Raw genomic sequence first — 16,382 nt, forward strand, 5'->3', positions numbered from 1 at the left:
CTTGAGAAGCATAAGGGAAAGACAAGATGAGATAGAATACGAAATGAGGAAATAAGGAGAAGTGTAGGAGTGTGTAAACTTCAAGAAGAGATTGATATAGCAAAGCTAAAATGGTTTGAAAACATGATGAGAATGCCAGGAGAATACAAAAGAGAATATTCATGGATACAGAGACTGGAAAGAGGCCTAGGGGACGTCCTAGAATGAGATGGAGGAGCTCTGTTGTGGACTGTATTGCAAATAGAGGAGTCGATAGCAATAAAGTATTAGAAGAGGAGTGGTGGAAAGATCGAGTAAGGTGGAGGGCTTTGGTACTCTACCCTAGCCAGAGAGAATCTGGAAAAGGGAATGGATGAAGAAGAAAGAAGGGCAGGGGATGTGATTAGTGTAGTGGCTTAGCTGCTGGCTTTCTACCTGGACGACTGAGGTTCGAATCCCAGTCAATTCTGGGTGGAAAATTCCAACCATTTTCACGTGCCATCAGGAAGGACATCAGCCTTAAATGCCTGGCCAAAACCAAAACATACTTGGGTGGCTCCGGTGACCCTTGCAATATCTGAGATAAGCTAAAGATAGTTTGGGAATGCTTACAAGGTACAGATATGTTTTTAAAGTCTGAATTGAAGCAGCAAAAGAAAACAACCGGGCGAGTTGGCCGTGCGCGTAGAGGCGCGCGGCTGTGAGCTTGCATCCGGGAGATAGTAGGTTCGAATCCCACTATCGGCAGCCCTGAAAATGGTTTTCCGTGGTTTCCCATTTTCACACCAGGCAAATGCTGGGGCTGTACCTTAATTAAGGCCACGGCCGCTTCCTTCTAACTCCTAGGCCTTTCCTATCCCATCGTCGCCATAAGACCTATCTGTGTCGGTGCGACGTAAAGCCGCTAGCAAAAAAAAAAAAAAAAGAAAACAGTTTTTATACACTTACTTCTTCATGCAATCCAAAACTTCATTTATCTTTTCCTGAGTCAATGGCATTATATAACGGTGTTGGGAATCCTCTGCAATGGGTTCCATCAGCTTGCAATAAACTTGGCATGAATTAACCACGAAAAAATCGTGAGCATGCTGACTAGCTCCAACATTTGTATCTTCCAGCTCTTCTCGCATCATGAACAAGGCGATACGACTTGCAGTGCGAGCAAGCACCATCTGCTGGCTGGTAGCTGCAGGAGACTCTGATTCATCAAAGGTCACATCCTCTATTGCACACACTGGCTCAAGAGCACCTTCCATATCGTCGTCATCATCCTCATAGGTAACATTTGAAGGTCTTGAATCTTTATTCACATCAATGTTCTCTTCAGTCTCGTGTCCATATGACAGTTTCCTCAACAAAGCAGATGATGTCAATTCATATCCTGGCTTATAATTCTGGAGAATATCACGATACCTCTGGAAGAAAAGAATACCAACATTTCACTAATTTTATGGGCAAGGCTATCTCAAACTTGGCTTATGAATAGGAATGAATGTACTGACCTCAACAATGCGTGCATAACTCTGATCAATCTCTGAGATACGTGGATCCAAGATGATCACTTGTTCTGGAATCTCAACTGAGAAACAGATCTGCAAAAGTAAAGACCAAACATAATACTAATGAATTACAGATAACATAGAATAGAAGGGCACAGTGAGTTGTATTAAGATATATAACCATATGGTAACTTTATTTCTACTTCATTTACAAACATGGGTGCCCGCAGGATCTTTTCCAGGGGGGGGGGGCACATTAACAATTTTCTTGAATATAAAAACCAATATAACGTCAGCAACATTAAATTGTTTACAGAAACTTCCAGTTATAACATATGCTAGCTGACTGTCAGTAATTTCAGTTTATGAAATAATCTAGTATGATATTAAACAATTGAACATCAACATCTTTAGAATTCCAGGGGGGCACGTGCCCCCCGTTGCCCCCCCTTGCGGGCGCCCATGTTTACAAACAATAACAAGCTCTAACCTGGTTTTTGTGCAGCAACTGAACTAGAGCAGCTGTTGATCCACCGTTTGTAATTACAGTTTTGATTCCCAACTCTTCAGGAGACAGACAGCCATTCATTTCCAGAAGCTTTTCTGCCATGGTAAAAGATTCATGGTATATTCGATACTGGTATTTGGTCTGAAGAAGATGAATATAACTGTAATAACAAGTAATATACATGTAAGTGAAAGAAAGAAAGAAAGAAAGAAAGAAAGAAAGAAAGAAAGAAAGAAAGAAAGAAAGAAGTATTGGGGTACAGCCATGTTCAATGTATCTCAGTACATTGAGTGCAAAGTAGCAATGCACGCCCACCTCAACTCAAAGGTTCATAAATCAAACTCGGTGAGGAAAAATGAGCATTTTCTGGGGCAAATATTTAAAAAAACACATACACAATGAATTAGAAGGTAGAAAAAAGACAAAAAACAAGGGAGCATACCGTGCAGGAGTCAATACCAAGAAAGAAAGTAATATTGGAGTACAATCAATGTACAATGTCTCTCAGTAAATCACAACTCCACATATAATAGAGTATAAAGTAGCAATGCACCCCACATATTAAATCCAAGTTTCATAAATCAAGCTTGATAAGGCACAATGAGGATTTTTCTGGGCCTCAGCTTCTATATTGACAATAATTCAACATTGTCATGTGGCATCCACGTAAAGAACTCTGTATACTCAGACAGTTTCGTATAAATATTATTTACATGTCTCCTTTCACTTAGAATGCACCAATAACCTGCTGATCAAAGCAGCACCTTTTTTCCTTCAACTATAGCAAAAAAAAGAAGAAAGAAAAATCTTTCTATCAGGGGACAGGAAATGCACTGCCTTCTACAAAACACCCTTCCACAACTCTGAAACTACAGTACAAGTGAACCACTATATAAGCCTAAGCATGCAATTTTATGGTAGCAACGATTATGAGAATATGTAGATGGCAAACAATTCTGAGAATAAGTAGGTGGCAACTGCTGCTATAAAAGTGATTAAATCATGTGTAATAAGCGCTGTTCATGTAAGACATGGAGATAAAATTAACTCTTTTTACCATAGTGTCCACAGAAATGTTCTCTGAAGTTTACCTGACTTCCCCTGACCTACTAAGATAAATTTTCCTGACCCACGAAAACTGAGCGACAAGTTAATTTGCCACACAGCTTGTTTTACAAGGAACAAAAATGGAAATTCCAGCCTTCACCATTCCTAATTCTCTCTCCACTTCTTTTTTTCAATTATTTATGAAAAACAATTACAATGATGGCACTTTACATATAACCAAATTGTTTGAACGTAACAAGTAGGCCAAACATATACATTTATCTTATCATTTCCAAGGAACAAAGTACAACTAACTTATGAATAGAGTAATTCAAATATGAAAATAAAATTACTTTACCACAGCAATCTAATACTATTTCATGTGGATTTAAAGCACTACTGAGATCAAAAGCAATTAACTTGTGTTTCTAATGTAGGTGAATTTACTGAATTCCCATTAGTCTAGGTCTATATTCAAAACAGTTTTCAAATTTGAAGACAAATCAGTCAGGAAAGATAGAATTGAAAATGAAAAGTTTGCACTTATCAAAAAGATTACCGTTTTTGTTTTATTTTTCCTAGAACTATTTTCTTCCTTTCAATTTCAGCATCCTGATTTTCTCTTTCAAATTTTTTGTTTTTCCTCCAAATCTTTCAACTGTAATTCAATTTTCCTTTTCTCCATTTCTTTTTCATTTTCCAGGTATGACGGATACCTTCAGAAGCTTGGATCAAGGTCAGTGTACTTCTACTGATAGCAATATTCCTCGAACCACCAACATGTTTTACACTATCAAATATTATTCTCTGGGACACATGCGGATCTTCTAATAGATTTTCAACTCGAAAATGTTTATAGACAGAAAATTCTGTCGCAACAAATGTATTACTATGGGATAAAATGAAACCAATTTTCATTACAGGCCAGAGATCTTCCTATTTCTCATCTTCTCCTAAAAGATAGTAGTAAAATTCATCCAATCACAAGTCATCCATTATTTTAGAAATGAAGTAATTAATTTGTTTGTTGATTCCTGCATTGTTCTGAGCTTCCTCGGTTAGCAGACAGAATTGTCATTTGCCAAACTGGATTTGAGCAATATCATTTTAGAGTCTAGGGCAGTGAGACCCCCTGCTAAATGTGATTTTAGAGGACTTTTCTCTCTGAGTTTTTCTAACAATGTGATTAAGAGATTTTTGAACTCGTTCTTAAAAGTAATTTTTCCATTGGCAGCATAACGAATATCCATTTTTTCTACTGAAAGCACATAGGCACTATCTGTAAGTCTAAATATTTGAACTTTTAGGAAGTACTTGCTTCAGCTACCTTTCCAGACTTAACAAATCTCATCATTATGTTTTTCATAACTTCTTCAAGCGATGTAAAAAGGTAAGGCACCATAGGTTTCTGACTTTGAAATCTTCTGAGAGAAGGTTCAACATCTGACAAAACACTTCTAAAAGCACTTAATTTTGCCTTAAGTAGTGGATTCTTCACAGCTTCTCTATGGTATCGAAGGATTTTTTTCAGTGTACTCTTTCACAAATTTTTCAATGTGATCATATATTTTAAGAGCTTGATCAACACAGCGTCCATTTTCCAACCATCTTATTGCAGTGAACTTGTAAGGGCAATCTTTGAAATGAAATGGCGTATGGCTTTTAGTGCCGGGAGTGTCCGAGGACATGTTTGGCTCGCCAGGTGCAGGTCTTTTGATTTGACTCCCGTAGGCGACCTGCACGTCGTGATGAGGATGGAATGATGAAGACGACACATACACCCAGGCCCTGTGCCAGCGAAATTAACCAATGATGGTTAAAATTCCCGACCCTGCCGGGAATTGAACCTGGAACCCCTGTGACCAAAGGCCAGCACGCTAACTATTTAGCCATGGAGCCAGACGGGGCTATATTTAAAAAGATTGTACAGAGACCTGAAAAAATGTTTTTTTTTTTCTTTTTTTTTCTATTTGCTTTACGTCGCACTGACACAGATAGGTCTTGCGGCGACGACGGGATAGGAAAGGCCTAGAAATTGGAAGGAAGCGGCTGTGGCCTTAATTAAGGTACAGCCCTGGCATTTGCCTGGTGTGAAAATGGGAAACCACGGAAAACCATCTTCAGGGCTGCCGACAGTGGGGCTCGAACCCACTATCTCCCGATTACTGGATACTGGCCGCACTTAAGCGACTGCTCGGTGATCGCAGTTTTTATGACTCCATTCAATGTATGAAAACTGCAAATGCCTATATCAAGAATTGATTTGCCCTCGGGGTTTAGCAGTTGCAAATGATTCTCAAGTTTTTAAAAATAAAACTTAGGTTAATATTTGGCCCATCCATTGAGTCTTCCAAAATATATCCTCAAGGTAAGGGAGTCCATGTATAAATCCATCTAATAAGTGATCTGCAGTTGCTCTGCCTAAAAATACACTATTCCATTACCTTGTTGCAACGTTTTGAAGATTTACATTCCAAAACCTTACACTAGTCCATTTGTCCTCTTTGGACAAATTTGTTTTAACAGTTCATCAAAACAAATAACATAGTAAATTGATTTTCAATCACAAGTTCAGAACTTGACATTCATTATCGGAACAACACATGAAATGGAAAGTGAATTAAAATAGCAATTTGATTGTACAGTCACGAGTTAAGAATTTAACAATCATAGTTTGTAACAACACATATAACACTTTAAAAACTTAATTGCTTTAAGTCCAAGTTGAACTTAGTAGTCTAGGGTTCGACTTTTGAATCACAATTTTCATTAAATAATATCACTTTTTGACTAAAAGTGTAGTGAATATTTTTGCTGAATAAAAAGTTTTGTCGCTTTTTAACCAGAAGTACAATATTCAATTTGCATAAGATGTTCCTCTGAGAGCTTTGAAGTCAGTGTTACATCACGGCTGTGCTGTTGCCTGTGGTCTAATGTTTAATGTTGTAACATAACGTGTGAAGTGGAGACCATGTTATGAACCAAGGTCCCTAAGAAGTTCGCAGTTCAATGCGGGACCTGCAGTATAAAAGAAAGAGGGATATTTATAAAAGTTGGAAACTATGAGAAAAAAGACCTTGAGCTATAATTGAATGAGACTCACCTTGGGCGGCATATGCTGTGACGCGTGGTGAAGAAGGAACCGAGCGTGATGACAAGCTTGGGTTAAGGAAGCGACTAGTGCTGGGATAGGATAGGAGAGGGAAAGGAAGAGGAGTGGCAGGAAAGGTATGAGGAAGGGAAGGAGGGGAAGTTAGGGAGGGTGATGCGGTGAAAGCGCATGGCGTGAAAAAGTATTACGCATAATATGAAAGACAGATCTACTATTTGGAATTGTAATATTTTTTAAAAATGGAATAAGAAAATCGAACAAGGTTTTTGGTTTTTTTGGAGATATCATTTAAATTTAGGTTTGAATTAAAGTATTGATCTAAATGAAGATAGCAGTTTTCAGTAACATCCAGTAAAGGACCTTTATTTAGAACTTCTAATACCTCAAGATCTTGATCTATTTCAGTGAAGGTATGTTTAAATTCTTCCATATGTTGGGTGACTGCAGAAAATCTGTTATGCTTTATAGCATAGACCTGTTCTGCATATCTGATTTTAAAACTACGTTGGGTTTGACCTAGGTACGAACTATTGCAGTCTAGTCAAAAAGTGATATTATTTAATGAAAATTGTGACTCAAAAGTCGAACCCTAGACTACCAAGTTCAACTTCAATTTAAAACAATTACGTTTTTTGAAGTGTTATATATGTTGTTACGAACTATGACTGTTAAATTCTTAATTCGTGATTGTATAATCAAATTGCTATTTTAATTCACTTTCCATTTCATGTGTTGTTCTGACAATGACAAGTTCTGAACTTGTGATTGAAAATCAATTTACTACTTCATCATATTCCCCATTTTAATCATATTTTAAGCATAATGTTATAATATTTTGTGTATTGTATATGTATGTACAGTATATATGTACCCATGCCTGTTCTCATATTTTGGCTGAAGATGATGCACAACAGCACTGAAACTAGTCCCAAGTAAAATGTTGTAACTTAAGAACACAAGCATGAAGGATTTTTCCACCTAATCAATACTTTATTTACAAAATGTTTAAAATTATCTGCATTAAAACAGTACCAGTTTCGACCCATAAATAGGTCATCAGCTGTTGGTGAACCTGCTTAATAGTGATTGTACATAAAACATTACTAAAAATTAATTTAACAAGAATGCCTTATTCTAATATAATACTACTGTTAAGATATATACATATGGTACAATGAAGGGCTTGGCATGCTGGAGTCCCTTGAATGCCACATATTCCAAAAATTGTATAGCTGAGGTTGAAAATATAGTTCTTATAGAATAAAAGATCACTGAGGTTTTGGTGTCAAGTTCAAATATCTATGCAGTATGCCGGCATTATGTCCAACTGTTGTATAGATACAATCAAGATGCATTGTTGGGCCGCAATTTTGCGGGGAACATAGTAGACTGAGGTTCTGTAGCTTGTTTAACAGGTATTATGTTCACTCTTAGTGTATGTTTTTAAATTTTTAAATATGTGAACAGAGACAAACCCACACACAACCCAAAAGACACACCCCACCCCTTCCAGAGGCTGCTTCCCCCTCCCCACCACCTCTCAATCTGAGCACCACGACAGCCACATGACGTACACGCAACAGTGTGCAGCACATTCCCGACTATACTAATGGATGACGTAAGTAACACACACTCTATAGCACACAAACCATTTAGCAGGCACTCTCTATCAGTTATTCTAATTCCTACTTCCTTTTTCTTTCTCAGATTTTTGAATTTACCTGAGCATAAATGCAAGTATGAAGAGGGGAGCTCTATCAACCTACTTTCTTTAATTTCAAAATTTCATCCATAGCATGCCTCAACAAGGATCCTGAGAGCTAGCATGTATCAGCAACAACATAACACTAAGGGCCTGTACTACGACAGCCAGATAAAAGTGTGGTATAAATTTATTTGGCAATTTAGACATTTATCTGGAAGTTTGGATGGAAACGCGTACTATGACTTGCGTTTATGTGCAATCTGGGAGAACATTCTCGAGGTTAGCTATGCCGAAGTTGTTGAGGCAGTTAACACTCTTACCTGGGACTTCGCTCCTATCGGGGACGCTACTGTAAGAATCAAGATGGCTACACATCAAGATGAATCTACATCTGCATTATGCTGTACAAAATTAAGTTGTTACAATGTAATCTATGTATATATTTATAAAGTATGTCATGCTTCCTGTCCAGCTATCACAGAATTATTTAAAGATTTCCCAAGCTGTTACTACTGAGTATATGAGTTGCACACAAGCAGTTGACAGTAAGCTTCATGGCTAGCTGTGGTCGTTAGGGCAACATCATTTGCTGCTATGCAGTTTTTCGTGGGTTCGAGTCCCAATTGTCTAACATTTTTTTACCTTCTAAATATTAGTCGGTAGGTTACTATAGGTGATAGTACATATTTCCTAATCATTAAAATGCGTGTCAAAAGCATGGGTTCTATTCCAAATCTATCCGCGACGCACATATGGAGTAAAGGTATACACGATGTTGTTCATGGCGATTCGTCCGTCGAATGAGGATGTTAAGGAGGTTATATTACTTTGACTTCATAACAACTTGCTACTAAAGTATTTACGCTAATGTGAGATAAATGCTTGCCAGTTAATATTCTCACATTGTATTGAAAAGAAAGGAACTAACTACTTATTCAGTGAGCAAACAATAAATTGAATCAATAATACAATTAATGATCCTACGCTGCATCAGTGGCATTAATTACGAATACATACCTGCCAACATTACAAAACCAAAAATCAGGAGATTTTGATGTGAAAATCAGGAGAAATCAGGAGATACAATTGGTCAAAACTGCTAATTCTACATGTCTTGCGCAATACAGTACTACGATATATTTATAACATTTATTGTCTCAAAGCCCGACTGTTGCTATACTAGGCTACAAGGTTAAAAATTACACATCTCTATTCCCTCACAGGAAGTATGTGAGTGAGTTGATCGGTCTCTGATAAGCCTTCCGAAAATAGTATGAACTCATGCCCCACATGTGTGAATTAGTCATGCAGTTAGATACCATTACTTAGCAAATGCATAGATTAATATATTGCATCAAGCGCCCACGCAATTATGCGAAGCGCAATGCCATTTGGATCAAATAACTAGCCGATGCACCCGTGCTTCGCTACAGAATTCTAGGAAAGACTGTCCTTATAGTTTTCCCAATTGTTACAATGACGCCAGTATATTGCGATTCAAAGCAATGCTATCATATGAAATACTGGATAAAATGAAAAACAACACATTTTCTCACTTTTAGCGAAAAGTAGGCCTACTACGGTGTCGATCTAACAGTTCAAAGTTTCAGACCAGGCGGCAGACAGCCGCGAACACTCCTGTGTAATTATTCCGTTTAAGTGTGCACACTGCTTTTTCCAATCATTGCCTCAGAGTAGGGATCGAATAGCTGCAATACTATGCTGATCCAGTGTGTTCCGTACCAGTAGTATCACAAAATTTATGAACCAGAGGAATGGCATGCTAAAAAGAGAGATCTAACTCCCCACTCCCCAGCTACTTCCCGCCAATATTATCGGAGATAAATGGCAGCAGAATACACAAAGCACATCACAATGAACAATGGTGAATGTAATGGTATTGTTGATCAATTTGATAAGCTTTCTATAGTGGAGGCCTTCACATTTAGTTTTCTTCCAAATCTGTGATATTAGAACATCTAATGTCAAGTGAGTCCTCCTTTCTTTCAAGACAACCTCTTGTGTTGTTTAAGTGATCGTTCCTTCATGACTTTTTTCTCGTTCTTATAATCATCTTCACAATTTAATCACCATCACCACCAATATTATTATAGTCGGTATGGTAAAACTGAATAAGACATAAATAATCAGAAATTGTATTCTCTAACTTTTGTTATGTAGTTTACTTTTCAATATGACCAGTAAGATAGGCAATTAAAAATTAAAGTTTTGTCACCTTCCCCTAAGCTACCATTTCGAACAGAGTGAATAAAATTATGTATAGCGTAGACTGTAGTTCCTTATTCCCCGACTTAACATAAAATTCTGTTCACCCATTTACTCGAACCTCGGCGCGGATATGGACTTAGCAAAAAAAAAAAAAAAAAATCACGAATATCTCTGTTATCATAGCCGGTACAGTAAAATGTATGAGACATAAATGATAGGAAATTTAATAATATATAACTATAGTTATGTAGTATTTATCGATAGAGCCAATAATAAAATATTTCAGAATTAAATTTTAGGACTTCCCCTAAACTACCATTTCACTCAGCGAGAATACGATTATTTACGACCTAGATTGTAGCGACTTATTCCCCGACATTATATACCGATTTTCATTAATTCTCTTCAGCCGCTTTCTCGTGATGAGCGTGCGTACATACATAGGCCTACATACAGACAGAAATTACGGACAATTAAAACGTGCATTTCCATTACTATGGTCACGACCAGTATGGAAATATCATTCTTTTAAAATTCTGAGCAATGTACAGACAAAACTCTTATTTTCTTTATAGTGAGGGTAAATTAAAATTAGTCAGAATTGTCTCGAAATGGATCCTAAAATCTCTGGAAAAGTCACTAGTCGTTATCATTGAAATTCTGTCACCAAATTACTAAGAAAGACTCAATATCTAGCGACTAGTATCTAGAATCGATCAAAGAGTATGGAATCAACTAGACTGATGTGAACGAACACGAACATTGCACACGAGAATGAGAGATTGACAATCGATATACAGATTTTAATAAACATCGTACATTTGCGCACATTTCACGCATCAATAAACGTCGATATTTCGTTTGAAAGCAGCCAATGAGCGAAGGACTTTTGGTCACTGGCGTAAAAAAGCTGAAATGATGGGATTTGAAAACAGATCTTTGAAGTTCACCAAAAAATAAGCTAAAATCGGGAGAAATATTAGAATAATCGGGAGGCGGGAAAAACTGTCGAAAATCGGGAGTCTCCCGCCTAAATCGAGAAAGTTGGCAGGTAAACGAATATAAACTTTACTTTCGCCGTAACGCGCATCCTCGTAAATAGTACTAGACAAAAAATTATACATAACCTGAATCTTAACTTTAGCTTCCAGGTTTCATTTTCAGTCTTTTTTTTCTGTAACAGTTTCAGTTTCGTTATACAGTTAATTAATTTTAACATTCCTTCGTATGTGTATATTTCAGTCCTAATTCTGTTTTTGACCTGAACTTCCACATTATAGCTTAATAAGATTCTGATATTGGATTCTAGTAATACGATTTCAAAAGGAATAGAGCTAAACGAACGAAAACACCAGGGAACACGTATACCACCACGCTAAATATAACCTTATTACCAACCCAATAAAAATGTTACTACATCTTCCGCATTACAATACCGCCGTTAAAATTCGTTGGTAGTACGCAAGAAAATATTTAACTTCTAGTTTGCAAAACTGCAGCCAACGTATCTGGCTGTTTATCTGACAGTCGTAGTACAGGCCCTAAGAGTGAACTTAGTACCTGTTAAACAAGCTACAGAACCTCAGTCTACTATGTTCCCCGCAAAATGGCGGCCCAACAATGCACCTTAATTGTATCCATACAACAGTAGGACATAATGCTGGCATACTGCATAGATATTTGAACTTGACACCAAAACCTCAGTGATCTTTTATTCTATAAGAACTATATTTTCAACCTCAGCTATACAATTTTTGGAATATGTGGCATTCAAGGGACTCCAGCATGCCAAAGCCTTTCATTGTACCATATGTGTATATGTATCTTGTTTGACGTAAAGTTGGCAACAATACAGAATTTTGAATGGAGCTCCAACAAGTCAAAGCCCTACAATTGTACCATATGTATATATCTTAACAGTAGAATTATATTAGAATAAGGCATTCTTGTTAAATTAATTTTTAGTAATGTTTTATGTACAATCGCTATTAAGCAGGTTCACCAACAGCTGATGATGACCTACTTACGGGTCGAAACCGGTACTGTTTTAATGTAGATAATTTTAAACATTTTGTAAATAAAGTATTGATTAGGTGGAAAACTCATCTTTCATACTTGTGTTCTTAAATTATCAATACGGACAATGAAGCTGATAGATTATAGTATGTTGTAACTTAACCATTATAACATTCTTTTTGTATTGAAAAGGTGGATGCTTTAAGTTACCTCTTTTACGTTCTCAGTTCAATACGGATATAAGATAAAGTTCTTAAATTTAAATGTTGACTCCTCTGATGACAAATTCTTTGTAATCCTAGATGAAGAATGAACAGATTTTAGACTTGAACTTCAGATGTCCAGTTCTGATTTTTAAAAAGAGACAGAGACAGAGAGAGACAGAGAGAGAGAGAGAGAGAGAGAGAGAGAGAGAGAGAGAGAGAGAGAACAGTACTCATCACAGCTCTGCCTGGGTTGAAGTCAAAACTGGATTTCTGCACTGTTGGTTACAATAGTGAACAGGCCGATAATAACTTAACTCTGATCAATCTCTGTCATGTTTCACCTTGTTTCACACAGGGGATTGTAAATAACTGTTACAATCTCTGCACATGATTATGATGGTATTTAGGGGTTGTAGGGCAAGTGTCTGGTAAAACCCCAACTAGAGTATGGTTCCAGTGAATGGGACCTCCACCATGATTACTTGATTTGAAAACTGGAAAAAATTCAAAGAAAAGCAGTTTGATTTGTTCTGGGTGATTTCTGACAAAAGAGTAGTGTTACGAAAATGTTGCGAAGTTCAGGCGAGGAAAACTTGGAAGGAAGGAGATGAGCTGCTCGACTAAATGGTATGTAAATACAAAGGTATATTACAAGTGTTATTTTTAATATCCACCTATTCAATACAAAGAGATCTAGTAAACTAAGAATTAAATCTTATCATAAAAAGTTACAAGGGACATGTTTCGCCCATAGTAAGGGCATCATCATCCTCAAACTCAAACCTGTAAGGTGAATAATCAAGATCCTGATTGTTCTTACAAATAGTAAAAAGAGGATATCAATGTAGGTGTTTGTCTAACATAAAATGATTAGAATGTCCTTGGTTAAAACCCCATCTGGGCAACTACTAAATGCAGATCAGTGGTAATTGACTGATTATAATGAAAATTCCCAACTCGAATGTGAATGGAAGTAGGAAAGGGGACCTATCTTTGTAATGAAAACTCCCCATATTGATTGTGACTAACAGTAGGCAAGGGAGCCTGCCAATATTATCTATACTCCCAAACTCGACTCTATTTAGCAGTATGAAATGGGGCCTACCATTGTAATGAAAACTCTTCACCTCGGACTTTACGTGAGGAACAATGTATGGCAACCTTCCCATGGTGTTTCTCGGCTAACGCTAAGAGCAATGCAAACTAATTCAATTTTTAAATCAATAAATTATTTACCTTGAATTATGTATACAATGTAGAATTCTATACCGAAACATGGATATATGAGCTATACTATAAATGGTTTGATTACAAGAGCCAAGTATATCTCCATGATTTCACTGCACTCTGTCTTCAAAGTACTGGATCACATGCTATATTTTGTTCAAACTTCTGAATGGTAAATGTAACAACAAACAAGTATTTGGAATTTTATTCCTTAAGAAGTAGCATATTAAGAACTTTTGTTATATTAAGAGGTGCAATACAGAATTTTCTACTTAACAGAATTCCAACATTTTAAAATACAGTAAGAAGAATATACAATTAACAGAAAGGAACCAACAAGAGAAAACAGGGAGGTGTGGGAAGGGGAAAAATAGAAAGACAACACAAAAAGATAAGGACAAAAGAATAATCTCCATTTCTTCATACACTGCTGTCGTCAAACAGATTGGCTTTCTCCTCATCAATCACAGTTCTTCTACATCAATTTCTTACCTACACTTCCCACAACATGACCGAGTGAAGATCTCTCAAGATAGCTCCTCAATGCATGTAGAAGCTCACACCCTTAATGAAGCTGGGAAGCAGAAATCAATCACTGGGACCTGAGAAGACATGGCTGTAGAAGAACTATCTTTCTATATATGAATTAATTAAAATGCACAGTATTTCAATTAAATATTTTCTGTACAACAAACTTTAGATTAATATATTAACAGGCAATGAAACTAGGAAGCAGAAACATTCTTTTCACAGGCTAGTTAGAGAGAGATATGGAATAATGGAAAAATGAGGTATTCCTTTCCTACTTAAATGTTCCCTGTTTTTTACCATCGTCTTTGACCTCCCATTTTTCTTATAGTCATCTATCTTTCTTATTCTACATTCCTCGCATGAGGAATGAATGTTTCTTGAGAATGTCCCTCCACAGGGAGTGTGAATGCTCACTCTCCCAATGAAGCTGGCAGGCAGAAAGGAGCTAGTTAGGGATTATTTAGATCTGGAACTGATGAGAGATTCCGTCTATGAAGATGGCTAAGTGTGAAGATGTGGAGTTTATGTTTGTCCTTGCTTTGTTTTTCTGTTGCACCCTCCACCCACATTATCTAGTCAGTATGTTTATCTTTTTGCATGTTCTGATGCTCTTCCTTATCTTTCTATTCTTAAATGATTTGTATTTGAGTACTTATTTGTTCCATTTCTATTTATAATTTTATATTGAAAGGACTAATCTATGAGACAGTAGGACACTGAAAATTATGCGATAATGAACATAACTCACGTTGCTGAGAGCTGATATGGAGATGAAGACAACGGTAGGTAGTTGTTCTTTTGAACCAAAGGGACATAACTCTTCTTGAGTGAAACCATTTGATCAGCTCGGATCTTTGCCATAGTTGATCTCAGCATGCTGTCTGGGTACTGTTGGTACACTTTAAAAAGCTGATAGGCCCATGAAGTTTTGTCTGATGGGCAGCACAGAGAACTCTATAAACAGAAAATAAGACAATTCTAAAATATTTACATACAGAGTGGATGGAAAGTAACTAGGTATTACTGTATTATCTACGATAATTAGTGCCCCTACATTTATGCATCCAATTTCTTTTGGTTGAAAGTAGGGAAAAAGAAAAGTCTGCATATGTAACGCACCCACTTTCTCAATGATTCATCGTGCAGCTCTGGATGTGTTTCAAAATAAAGATGTGAAGCAGCAGCCTTCCTATTGCAAAATTTGGCATTACAAATACTACGCAACTTCCTATTATCATCTGTTGGAAGTATCATTCCACTAGTGACACTCTATTTCAGTGTGACAGAAAAATATTTTATGAATGTTTCAGGTACATGCATGTTGTGTGGTCTCAAAATTGTTTGTTAATACACAATGAGCAAGTATTGGAATAAAACTGCATCATATAAACTTGCACCAATCACTTACGCCAAAATACACAATATTAGGGGAGCTGGCTGCAAATGTTCAGTGTCCAAGTGTAATGTGTGCTACAGGCAAACAGAAAACTCCAAGCAACCAACAAGCCTCGCAAAGCATTTCGCCGGAGCTAGTTTCTGTATATAAAAGAGGATCCGTGAAAATATGTGATTTTGTTGCAAGAAATGAAATTCATATTTCAGATTCGTACTGACTGCAGTATTTAAATTAAAGTACACAATTTTCACCCATTCAATATTCACTCACTCTGTAGGCTTCTAAGGGACGTGAAGTTCTCGTGCCAATCTCATAATCCTCTTCCATCCTTTTCGATCTTGAGCCCGCTCTTCCCAGTTATCAATTTCGAGGGTCCGGGGGACCTTGTTGATCTCCTTCTTCCAGGTGCTTCGGGGTCTTCCTGAAGGTCTTAAGAGATCTCTTGTATAGATCTACTGGTGCTCTGTTATCCTGCATCCTCAGTACATGTCCAGCCCAGCGCAGTATGTTGGTTTCTATCACACTCATTATAGTGTGTTGTTGAGAGAGGGTGTAAATATCATAATCAGATCTTTCCTGCCAGCTTTGAGAGATAGGATAAAACCATGGGCCAAATATTTTTCTATAAACTTTATTCTCGATTGATGCTTGTTGTTTTAAGGGGCCTAACATCGAAGGTCACCGGCCCAACTTTATTCTCAAAGACTTGCAACTGCTGCTCTTTGTTGGTTATACTCCATGTTTCGGAACCATACAGAAGTACTTGCCAACTCTCCCGGTCAAGTTCTTTCTATAGTGCATCTTGATCTCATCGCTTAGCCAATAAACATTTCTTCAAAAACCTTTGAGATGTTACCTATTTTAACCTTGAGATTTATGAATCTGTTCTCAAAGTTTACATCTCATTCACCTTGTTTTGTGAGTGTA

The 16,382-nt window shown here is 37.0% G+C and overlaps 1 protein-coding gene across 1 annotated transcript in view; it reads right to left on the reverse strand.

Annotated features, from left to right (window-relative positions):
- Positions 1 to 16,382, reverse strand: part of LOC136857680 (general transcription factor 3C polypeptide 1) — a 340,092-nt gene that overhangs the window by 81,909 nt on the left and 241,801 nt on the right. Inside the window, exons 25-28 of the mRNA XM_067136529.2 lie at positions 14,808 to 15,013; positions 1,969 to 2,146; positions 1,482 to 1,571; positions 928 to 1,394 (exon numbers count right to left, since the gene is read on the reverse strand). Of these exons, the coding sequence (XP_066992630.2) occupies positions 928 to 1,394; positions 1,482 to 1,571; positions 1,969 to 2,146; positions 14,808 to 15,013 (941 nt within the window). The remainder of the gene's footprint in view (positions 1 to 927; positions 1,395 to 1,481; positions 1,572 to 1,968; positions 2,147 to 14,807; positions 15,014 to 16,382) is intronic.

This window comes from Anabrus simplex, chromosome 1, assembly GCF_040414725.1.
Source record: "Anabrus simplex isolate iqAnaSimp1 chromosome 1, ASM4041472v1, whole genome shotgun sequence".
In the NCBI taxonomy this organism is placed as follows: Eukaryota; Metazoa; Arthropoda; class Insecta; order Orthoptera; family Tettigoniidae; genus Anabrus; species Anabrus simplex.